Genomic DNA, 12,624 nt, shown 5'->3' with positions numbered 1-12,624 from the left:
ACGACACAGTAACTAGATCACACAGAAACTGTGTTAACTAAATAAAAAGACTCACTTGTAAATTACACAGGCCTAATTTTCTACCTGCTGTCAGCAAAATGCATACATCACTATTTATACAAAAGTAATCTCAGAACCAGGCGGTACACAATTTAAGAAGTCCATTTACATTATAAACAGGCTAAATGGATCATTTCCACTATCCTGGGCTCCAATGATAACTTCTAAACCTTCCTAATCAGACACCAAAAAAACATTAAAAGCCACTATTAAGTATAATATTGTGTACAATATAACCTAACCTAAGGCATGATAGATCCAAATAGTACAATTTTACCACAGTATTGTTAAATTATCATATAATCTGATTGATCAAGAAGTGATAATTAGCTTTCTATAACAGAGGTTCCAACAGTAGAGACGAGTGCAAGGAGAATAACAGGTTTATGATTAATGTGCTTGTTGTAATATGTTAGAGTTCCTCCAGAAACAGTTCAGTCACAGGGGCTTGCATGGAAAATGGACTACATAATCTAAGCCTAATAATAAATGGATTAAAAACATGTTATTAAAAAAAAAAGACAAATATATAACCATTAATATTATTAAGTTTTCTGGACATTTATGAATGATGTATTAAATATCAGTATTCTATAACAGAAAGTTTTCCACTATGACAGAACTTTCAGGTTTCTCTGTAACTGTACACCCTGTTTCACTTGTAGCGTGTGCATAATTACAGAGAATTTACATCTTTTACTGAGTCTATCTTTAATAAACCCACACACCTGGCCTAAGTGTCTCTACCACTTTGGAAACCACATCCTATGTATAAAAATGGATCAGCCTTTTTTTCCAAGCAATAAAACAACAAGAAGTACTGTCACCAGGCAAATCTTGCAATTTTTTTTTAACTCACGGAAAGACTGGTGGTTCGAAGATGGTCTTGATGACTCCAGCATAGATGGCCAGAATAGAGAGAATGACACAAGCCAGGAAGACCAGCGCTAGCTTGTTGACATACTTCACTCCCACAAACACCACCAGTGCCATCAGGGCGAGGCAGCAGGTGCCGTACACTCGCATGTTGTTCAACATGGCCTGTGCTTCAAACTCCTTCTCCTCTGCCTTAAAGATGGCGGCACTGGGCACTATGTAGGTCTGGATTATAAACAATGGACAATTAAAACCTGATCTACACAATAATTCAGTTAAACTGCATATAGTCAAAGGTACTCTCAGCCATACATTGTGGACGTTATGCAAACCAGAACTGACTTCACATTTTAATAAATTATTTTAGTGTAAATGACAAAAGTAAAAGTGGGGTCATGATGCTTCTTTTGTGACTTGGACTGAATGGCTGGCTGCTATCCTTTTTGTTTGGGTGTATTCTGTTAATTAAAGGTCAATGTTCTGATGATTTGCTAGCAGCAGAGGGAAGTGCCCATATAACTTGGACCATCACGGGGGCGTGTTTACTTCTGGACAGGTTTCCCGGCACCTTCCGGCGTCTCAGACATTTCTTGAGCAGAGCCAGTCTAGCTTAACGTCTGGTAGATGGTGTTATCGAGCTCTCAGCTAATTGTTGTCTTGTGACCGGTGTGTGTAGCGATAAATGCATATAGGAGTAAGATGAAACTCCTAAACATTTTATAAATCTTGTATATTATTTGTAAATGAATTAGAGGTAGGACTGTTTTCTTTGTAATATTTTTCTTCTGCTTTTGTTGTCAATTAAGGAGTGAGAGAAGTTCCTTCTTTTGGTTTGTAAACTGAGTAGGAAGCACCCTATAATTTCAGAAATTTTAAAAATCCCTAAATTTTTTGTCTTTCATAATCTTTAAATAATCTTTAATCATAATTTCTCTCATAATATTTTACCATTCGCATTTCACACAGAACTCACCAAAAGGATCTCAATAGTACCAAGGATGTACATGGCTCCAGCAAATGTGGTACCCAAATAAAAACACAATCCTACAGCTCCTCCAAACTCTGGGCCCAGAGACCTAGAGATCATGTAATAGGATCCACCGGCTGTGGGGAGAAGACAAAGACATGGAAAATATTAGTCATAAACATTTACATTGCAAAGTACTTGAACAAGTGGTTCATGTTCGTCACTGTTGATATGAATGTGTGCTAAATAAAAGTAGACATAGTGACGACCATGATAATAACTATGTAATAAACTAATAATCAGTAATGGCTAAAATAATAATGACTAAATAATGCCATCTTACCTGGAACTACTCCGTTTGTAGCAATGGCACTCATAGATATGGCTGTGAGCATTGTCTGAAAGAAACAATAAAGCAGAACTCTTTAGAAAAGAGTGTAGAGCCACAATAGACAATTTGAGCACTGACTCAAATATAACTGGGTCAGACTTGAGTGGAAATGCTTCAAAATAGTACATTAATCAGCAAGTGTAGTGGAAATGAGGTGAAGCTAGCTGTATTAAAACCCTAACTCCTTACAAATACAATTCTTTTCTTTTGTGATTCTACCAAAGCCACACCCCAAACCACATGTAAATATTTAGAAAACACCTAATTTTTTGTGTCCCATGGTTAAAATTATATTCTTGTGATAGGATGGATGTTTTTTTATCTGCAACACATTTGTGTTTTAAAACAGCCTATTTTTGGGATCAGACTATAGGCTAGAACACCTGAAAGCAAGTTCAGAGAATGAGGCGTTTCTTGAAATGACGGGCAACATGATTGGCACAGAAGTAGAAATACTATTTTTGTTGTGATTCGTTATATATTTTTCATATCGGCTACGACAGATACCAGAATTAATCCTCGAAGCACACCCTTTTCTTTAAAGGACACTTTTTAATTAAAGCTATGAGGAGTTTTAAACGTTGTTAAAGAGGTATTTTTAAGGATATGTCTATCACTATTATATAACACACCTCCGTGTTCTAGCGTCCTTGAGTCTAACTCAGACACGCGATCGGTATAAATCCTTTCAGCTGCTTCAGTCTCAGTCGCAGTCCAAAAGCTGTCCTAAAGCCACTTACTGGTCCATTACCTCAAACAGGAGCTTAGTGATGGCAAGAGCATTACTTGAATGAATGATTCGGTGATCTATGGCAAACACTATGAAGAGTAATAAACCTGTCTGATTTAATCATAGGCTCCATTATGTTTCTTAAAATGAATAACTGTTGAATATAAAATGCTCACTGATAGTGGATGCTAATAGTCAATATAAAGGTCTAGGAATTATCTGAGCCTTTAAATAAGTTTCCCTGAGACTCACTGCGACCAAACTATTAATGGCAGGACTGTAATGTTTAGAGTAGAGAGGAACATATCATTATAACATGCATCAGTCACCTTCGACAGAGAACGTCATACACACTGTGACCTGTGATGGCCATGCAAACTGGGCAATGTAATCAGATTTAATGCTAAATATGATATGATGCAATTAGAAGAACCGTCACTGCATTTTCTACATCCCTGTATTTCAACTAAACGCATTTAATTATATGACATTTTTCAACCTAGCAGTGTCACAACACAGTGCAAAAGCATATATTTTTTGTAAATAAGCATTCCAGCATTGTAGTATATATTTTTTCTAAATAAGCATTCCAGCAAAAGTGCCAATCTGGACACTGACACAAAGACAGGAAGCGCATTGCCACGCTCAAAAAAGACGACCGATCCTATTGTCTGCTCTGGGTTATAAATATACACCTGTTTCAGAGTTCCAAGCTGTGAAGATTACACACCAAGCTGCCAAAAGGCAGAAAATGCTAGAGCACTTGAAATGAAGAGGAAGGCAGACTAAACTTCCATTCATTTATTCTCTCACATGCAGCTTCTCTTCTTTGTCTCTGGTGTACATAATCTCAGTTCACAATTCACCCAAAAAGATTAAAAACATGTATTAAGTGACTTGGAAAAAATATCTAATATAATTTAAATTCCCTTATGATGTGTGCCAAAATTCAAAATATTCCAATGCATCAGGACAAAAAATAAAAAAACAACAATTCATCTGTAGAGAACTTTAATGGTCAGAGCACAGCGTACTTACACAACAGCAGCACATGGATACGATGATAAAGGCCTCCAGAATGCCTGCAGTTCCAACGATCCAGGTCATTCGCAGAAACAGGATGACCCCCAGGATATTCTGAAGGCAGGGCAGGTAGACGCCCATGAACGTTCCCATCTGTGGTCTTGTCTTAGCGAGGCAGAAGCAGAAAACACAGACACAACAGCAGAAAACTCTTTTTACACTCTTGATTAAATAAGCAATGATAACAGAATAGAAACTCAAAGATGCATTCAATTTGAGTGTATTACAGTGTGAAACAATGTAAGGTTGGAAAATCCTGTTACAATGCAATACTGAAAGCATTTTGGACTTCTGAATTGTGATCATAGCTTGTAATTTTAGGTATACGAAATAATGTTTCTTTATGGTTGGAGGAAAATACAAAGAGAAGCAGAAATCACCACTAGTGTTTGTGTTCACCATTTCTATTCCCCTAGAGGTGGAACAATTAGTGGCCTTAGACCACAGGATAAGCAGATTTCATGCTTGGGGTATTATTTATTTTTTTTAATTCATAGTTCCCTGGCATGCAAGTAGGTTTAATAGTAGGCTAGTTATAGTAGGTAGTGTAGCTTAATGTACATTAATGTCACATACATTCTTAAAGGACCTAAGGGTGTCTTTGTTGCACCATTCACAGCTCTAATTCATTAACATCTCCAGCATGCAAGACATTTTTAGCAATGTCATAACCCCTTATGGTCATTTCTCTGTATTTCTGCAGCCTGACCAACAGGCAGAAGCTGCACTATTCTTACTATAAAATATGACCAGGAGACCTCATCACTGTCACTACAAGGCAATGAGCCCGGTGTGTGGTTTTCATGCCATGACTTTGCAACCATTGAGAAATTTCAACAATAACAGTATGTCAATCTAGTACTCTAGATTGACATGTTGGGAAAACAAACCAAAGAGCAGTCAATTTGTACGAAGTACAAATCATACTACATCAACATCTCATTGATGTGAGTGTGCACAAACTATCATTCTAAATATTATTACAAATTATGATGGAGTGTTTGCTTTGCAACTAGTTCTAAGTATCACCAAATAAATCTTCATGTTATTGTAATTTTTCATAAGAGGAACATGATCTACATTTACACAAACACTGTGACTTAAGGCTGCCAAAACATACACTAACCGAATAAATGAAAACAATAGTGTGTGTTTTCTGTACACATTACCTGAAGAAAAACACATTTTAATATGATCCTATTACACCGAAGGACTGAGACTAAAAACAAAGACTTACACTTGAGCGCAGAACCTTGTACATTTTATAAGCAGTAGATCCCTTGAATTGAAAATTAAACACTTTAATATTGAACTTCGAAATGACCCCTTCTGAAAGAGTGCTACTTACTTTGACGGTTTTCTTCTTTGCATTCTCCTCCTCATCTGCCTCCTCATGTTCCCGAACCCCCTGTGTAAGGTTGGTGTAATTGGCCAGTTTGCTGAGAAGCGAGGAGACCATTGGGTTGCTGTCCATCTCTTCCTAGAAATTAGAAAACTCATGCATTTAATTCCATTCCATCTATCCATTTTCTGTATCACTTATCCTACACAGGGGTTTTGGGAAGCCTGGATCCTATCCCAGGTGGGGGACACCATGGGTGCCAAACCATCACATCTCATACACACATTCACACATCCATTCACACAATCAGCCTAGAATGCATGTCTTGGAACTGGGGAAGGTAACAAGAGTACCTGAAGGAAATCCCCAAAGCCCAGGGAGCACATGTAAACTCCCTGAATGTAGAGTGAATGCAGGGATCGAACGTCCAACTCCAGAGGCAAACATGCTAACTGCTAAGCCAAAGTGCCTTTATTGAATGTCATTCATTAAACAAAACAATTGCATCCAACTGTAGCCTCACATTATGTGCTAAAGACACTGGAAATAAGAGGCTGGAGACCTGATAGCAATTTATCCAAAATCAAGAGATGCCTATGTTTAAACACTGTGAATACAAGTATATATCAACATTGTAGCTCATTTAACCCATTAAAATATTTCCAAATAAATGAAAAAAAAAAAACCTTATTATTAGCTTGACTAAATGGATAGCCTACCTCAAACAGTGCCATGTTTTTGCCATCGTATAGGCTCCCCTTGTCATTGTCCGAGTTGATGAAGGGACTGCTTTCCTTGGGGTTTCCATCACCTGAGACAAAACAGAGAAAGGCAGAATGTTATACTTAGGTTATGCTTTTATGTTAATTTCAGTTACCTTCGCAAGCTAATGACCAAATAGAATTCCTAGGGTAAGCCTTAGGTCATTATCTTAATATACACAATGTAGTCCATCACATCTTTACAATGTATCTTAACATGTACTAAGAGTGCTGTTTATTCAGTTCTAATACTACATTGCTTGCTTTGTCATCACTCATCAAGTTAATGACAGAGTCAGGCACAGATATAAGCAAAAACTGCCATAATATTTTTTCATAGGTTTCCCATCTGGTCTGATAAATGAAGTGATGAAATAGCTTAGCTCTATGATGAAAACATAAAATGCTTCAAATTCAAAACAGATGTTTTTAAATCTGAAGCAGGGATCACAGCACTCATCCAAAGTGGTAGAGAGAGGTCCAGTATGAAAAAGAAAAACATAACCACCTCGAATGGTTAAGAATTAGAAGTTAACTGTTATCGCCATTCAGCCATGGTTGGTGCTTATCCAAACCTCGGCAAGCATGGAATTTTCTGTAGCTGAACATATGATTAAGACGGGAAAAAAAACCAAGTCCAGGATGGAAAGATTTTAGTAAACTGCCATATCTATTTCTTCATAGTTTAAAAGTAAAGCGACTCTACTTTGCTTTGGAAATACATTCTTGTACACTGTGATTTTGAAATCAACACACAAGCTGCGACATGAATTTTATGACTTATTGCATTTACATTTCTGGTATTTGACTCCTTTATCCTGAGCGACGTATATTTTACCTTGTTTCATACAACTGAGCAATTGAGGGTTAAGGGCCTTGCTCAGGGACCCTGCAGTGGAGGCTTGGTGGACCTGGGATTCACAACCTGGGAACTTACAACCTTCCAATCAGCAGTTGACCACCAGGATACTACATTATTAGCATTACTAGCTCAATTGTATCTCATTACTTTTAAAACAATGTCACCTCAGTTACCAAAGGAACAAAAGTAAATAAGATTAAATGAAATTCTCTAAGTCTTTATGTCCTGTCAGCACTGGTCCTGTTTCCATGCCTAATCCATTACACAGAAAATATTTTTGGTGCAATAAGAGATTATAGTTATTAATCCAGCCTTGTTATTTATTTAAGCTTCCTGTGCCATTTTCACGCATCACTAAGAAACATGTCAGGATATGAAATGCTGGATATGGCCCTAAGCTAGCATAATTATACAGTGCTAGATAAGGCTTGTTAATTAACTAATAAAATGTAGATATGTGTAACTGGCCTAGACAGTAAGAAAACTACTACAGTGAGAAAGAGACTATTTCCATCTGAAGCTTTACTCCAGGAAACATGGACCTTCTGCAGTGGCAGATTAAGATCGATGCAAGCGGTCAAGCCCTTTCACACCATTGTTTTGATCATTTTTCAAATAAACCCTTGATATATTGTCTGTTTATGTTTCACAGACTAAAGGAAATTCTCCATGCTAGAATAACAAGGTTTGACTATAAACAAAATGCAAAGCAGAAAGCAGTGCAACTGAAAAAGAAAACCTGAGTACACTGAACACACTCCAGTCAGTCCATGAGACCCTGCAACATTGATTTTCCTACAACTGGAATGTAAAAGTGATCGATGCCATCCCTCTGACTATATGGGTCACTCAATCCAACACTACTGACGGTGTAAACTGCAGCCTATGATTTGCTGTGGATTTTACCTCAGGATTGGTCATGTGCATAGAAGCAAGTAATAACTTTGTAAAGTATAGTAGACTTTCATGTAATATGCACTTCTTGCTTAGAATTATATGCTGTACATGTTTTACAACCTCTGGAAAGGAAAAACAGCTATGGGGAACGAAATGGACATAACAGACATGGCAAAGCAGAGGCATTTATAGCTGTTTTTCTTGCATACATGATTGTCATCAGTAGGAATTATATAAGTTAATGGTGTATAGCTTTTTCATACAAAAAGGCAGAATTACCTAATTAAATCTTGAGTGGGTTTAGTCTGAAGATTCAAGCATTGCACAATCATCTGTAGAATTGCAAACGCTTCGTATAACCAAAAACCAAAAGCAACCTCTTAAACACTTAACCACGGACAAAAGGACAAGGGGATGTGTCCTTGGGTAAAATTACATTCACTACACTTGGAATGTGAGGATAGGCTCGCTGTGAGAAGCAAGCAACTTGGCTATTTGCTTGTTTGTTTGTTAATTTATTTATAATGAATTGTTTATTGTTTGAATATTAATTATTGCCTGTATCCAAGCCAATGGCAACATGTCTCATTTTGGCTCAAAATGGACACTCCATCAGCTAAAAAATGTAGTAATTTGGTAAAATAAATAAATAAATCTAAAAAATTATCTGCAATGGGTGCTCAACAAACAGAAATAGACATATTTAATAAACTATTTAATAAAAAAAACAGCTCTGCACCCATAACCTCTGCTTCCTATCTCATTGCTAATCAGATTGAATTAGTTTCTCAATTTGATGCCTGCATTAAAAAAAATCTCCTCTGTGAAAAAACGTCTGCACCTGGATGATTAAGAATAAACCTAGCATTTAGATTCTTACAAATTTAAGGCACATGCTATTTATTTATTAGACCACTGAAATCATGATACTGTGATGTACAAAGAAAAAGTCTTTAAGATTATATGAATTTCAGTTATTCCAGCAGGGAGTTCACATAGTATGGCTATGATGACCGGCTTTATTTTTGTCTCAGTAAAGACACAAAGAGAGATCCAGGTGGAAGTAAAATGATCAGAAAACAGCAGGCAAGAATTCTTTAAGTGGTTAATTCTCATTAATTTCCATTTGGTTAATTGCCAGATGGAAATAAAATGACAATACTAGCAACTGCAGTATGAATAGGGCTTAAAGCATAGTGGTAATATCTCAGTGACAATTCAATGACAGCGGTGTAAACTAAATCCTCTTTGAAACAGAACTAAATGTTCTGACGGTGAGTCTAATCCTGGCTCCTGGAGTCATTGTTGCACCAGCAAAGGTAGTAGGAGTGACATCCTGATATGGCAAGACATTTCAATGACACACAGGTTTGCTAACAAGCAGTACACAGTATCATTTTAATAATTTCGTCAAATTTGATCAACTGCTTCCAATGAGTGCTTGTAATGATAAAATCCAGATGATATCTGTGATTAGTATGTTGTGATTTAGTGTAATACAGTTTTATTTGTGTCACCGTTTTAACAATGGACAAGGACACAAAGCAGCTTTACAGAAATGTATAAACTCTGTATGTTAATTTTTAAATGTAGAAATTTGTGCCTATTGAGCAACACAAAGGTGACCGCTGCAAGAAAGAATTCTGTGAGACGACATTACAAAGAAAACACGAGAGGAACCAGACTCAAAAGGGAAGCAGTCCGCATCTGAGTGACCAGACATTGCAATTATAAATAATTTCCCTTCTATAACTGTGTACTCTTTGGGCAAAAAGTACAATTGCGTAACCAGCTACTTTTAACGAGAAGTTTATTCAATGACGAACATGTGAGTACAAACAAGTTCAAAGCAGTTTTAAGACAGATTTAAGCCAGTCCATCTTTATGGTTTCTAAGTGGTACCATTGACAGTAATCTCAGTTAATTTAGGCTATCAGTATATGACTATCTTGAGCAGCAGCAACTAGGTTGTTTTTAATGGCAAAACTTATATTTTAATGTCATATAGCCCAGCCCTAGCAGTAACACTGAAAATCCCATCAAGACTAACACGGAACAGAGGTTAATGTTGTGTAAAATTCACACAGTGCAGGTTCGTGAGCAGGCAGCAGTTTATTAACTACTCCCACAGGCTAATGGTTGCCTGTGCAAGGGAACAACCATCCACAACAAACCTTCTATATAGTGTGAAGTTCATATGTCTGAGCCTTCTGCCTGAGGCTCTATGAAAAGCACTTAAACCTGACATAATTAATTCCCTGTCATCAAACCCACTTTCAGATGAAAGCTCCGTATAATTACAGACATGAGCCAATGCTGAAAATCCTTTTCTTAAAGGTACATTAGCTGTGGATATAGCGAGAGCTAGATAAACTGCAGACGATACGCATGCTGCCTAAGAAAATTAGAAGACAGTGAAAGCAGAAGTGTGGGCATGTTTTTGCTAACATGACAAAGTTACATACCTGAGATCAAACATGATCCTTTCATACCACCAACAACATGGCAGACTTCACCTCGTACTGCCACGTCACCCAGTGCCACTATATGTGTCTGAATTTAAATCCATAGTAGGCATGGCCTAATCTAGAAACACTGGAAAACACTGGGGAAAACCCCTATGGTTGAAATGTCAGAAGGGTCAGCATGATTCAGGCTCTAACGGTTCCTCGACTTCTGCTACAACACTCGAGTTCAGCTGGACATGTGCAAGAAATGTTGTTAATCCAGCTCTATCAGTTTTTAGTTTTTATTTCATCTGCCTGTGATATTTTATAACATAATCTGCTTGATACTACTGCTAGCTGCATCTAAGCAAATAACAAAGGTAGGCAACATTTGAAAATAATTTCTGTGCTTTGTCCATCTTTAGTATACCATATAGTGTAATTCACATGAGACATGTTCCACTTTCATTTACCAGGAAGAGGACAATGACCCAGTTTCCTGACCTGTTTGCATCACTGCCCGCATCACACTCACTTATTCAAAGCCTTAATCACGGTACACAGTGAGTCTCATCTGGCTATGGACGGAGATCTATTCAAAACCAGACAAATTAAATAAGAATTAAAAAAAAAAAACACAGAACCGTGAATAGATAACTGAACTTCTGACCTCAGAATCAAGAAAGCAGGGTCTGTTGAAGGGCTCAAGTTTCTCAGTAAGCCTCTTAGTAACTGTGGTATGACAGCAGGAAATAACGGACAGAGGACTCTCTGAATTCCTCCCTACACTGATCTCCGGCAGCGCTCGCTCTTAACTGACCAGTGTAAGTGACCGTGATCTCGATGTGACAACTGTAAATAGAACATTTGCTCACTTCCCAACCTGCTAGAATCTTCAAACTTACATTAACATTAAGATTTACATCAACATGACAAATTTACGTCAGCATGATTTTGAAATAAAGATCACTGCGTAAATGTGAAGCCTTTTGAGTAGTACAAAAGCAAGTGCTACTATTAATTTTACAGCAGTGGTTTTGTCACATTCCATTAAGAAACAGCATGAAGTTACTAGAACATTTAGGATTGAAGTTATTGTTGAATGCAAAATAGGCTAGTACAGTAGTATCGCTCAATAAAATCTAAAAGCCAAACATCTTCATACCAGGTGCGTCCAAATCGAGGGAGTTTCTGATACTCAGAATTTCTGATCTGTGGTAACAGTATACCTAATAATCTCTACTCTCTCTACACCGCTCTCTCTCTTGCTGGATTTTCACTCTTGTTGCTTAATGTGACGCCAGTGCCAGATCCTGACACATCACCGGTTTTGTGGCTCCTCTTGCCCTCCCTGAATCATCCTGATGCTCTATTTCTTCTTGAAGCTTTTGCACTCCTGACCCACTTTGTGCTACTGTAGATGGCCCCACATGAATACCCTAAAAATCTGCATTTCCCCAAAAGTTACTCCTTCTTTTCAGTGAATAATTTTATCAGAATATTGTAGATTTACACCCAAGAACTGCAGCTGGAATCATAAAAACTGTCCTGTGCTCATCCCACTTCATCACAATACACTCCCACTGAATATCCTCTCACACCACTGAAGAGTGTTTGACGTCATAGTATACAGTTATAAAAGAGTAATGATTTCTAATCCCGCTGTCAGTTATCACCCAGAAGAGGATGGTTCCCTTAGGAGTCTGATTCCTTCCTCATGGGAGACCTTTTTTTTGTTAATGTCACCTCGAGCTTGCTCGCTATGGATCTAAATCTACATCCGGATTTCTGATAAGCTGCTTTGTGACAATATCTGTTGTTAAAAGCATTAGGGCTATGTGACTATGCGTTTGTAACCCTGGCTGTAGCCGCCTGCAATGTTCTTTAATGAGTACTAGGTTATAAACATATACTAGGGCATCCGTGAAGGGCAAATCTGCTGCAGTACTGACTGTAGTATAATACAGATAAAAGTAGCCTGCTCTCATTAACCAACTGCTTGCTTTTGTGTCGAGTGAACCAGTGTCTATGATTTTAAGACATTAATTAAACGTGTAACATAACAATTCACAAATAATACTTTGAACCACGTGATCAAAACTGATTTGTTTTGGGGGAAAGTTTATTACAAAGGCCGCTCGTGAGACTTACTACACTGGCTCTTCACTAATGCCAATGCACAGTATCTGACCTCTGCTATTAATTCCC

General features: G+C 37.5%; 1 protein-coding gene across 7 annotated transcripts in view; it reads right to left on the bottom strand.

Annotated features, from left to right (window-relative positions):
* slc12a7b (solute carrier family 12 member 7b) overlaps positions 1–12,624 on the bottom strand; it is a 71,115-nt gene that overhangs the window by 21,317 nt on the left and 37,174 nt on the right. For all 7 annotated transcript variants that reach the window (XM_058412904.1, XM_058412983.1, XM_058413142.1 and 4 more), the window contains exons 2-7: positions 6,169–6,260; positions 5,456–5,587; positions 4,063–4,212; positions 2,247–2,301; positions 1,910–2,040; positions 920–1,161 (exon numbers count right to left, since the gene is read on the bottom strand). In XM_058412904.1, the coding sequence (XP_058268887.1) occupies positions 920–1,161; positions 1,910–2,040; positions 2,247–2,301; positions 4,063–4,212; positions 5,456–5,587; positions 6,169–6,260 (802 nt within the window). The remainder of the gene's footprint in view (positions 1–919; positions 1,162–1,909; positions 2,041–2,246; positions 2,302–4,062; positions 4,213–5,455; positions 5,588–6,168; positions 6,261–12,624) is intronic.

The sequence above is a fragment of the Hemibagrus wyckioides genome, linkage group LG01, assembly GCF_019097595.1.
Source record: "Hemibagrus wyckioides isolate EC202008001 linkage group LG01, SWU_Hwy_1.0, whole genome shotgun sequence".
NCBI lineage: Eukaryota > Metazoa > Chordata > Actinopteri > Siluriformes > Bagridae > Hemibagrus > Hemibagrus wyckioides.
Note: the sequence above shows the minus strand (reverse complement) of the source record. Positions and strands in the feature narration are given on the sequence as shown.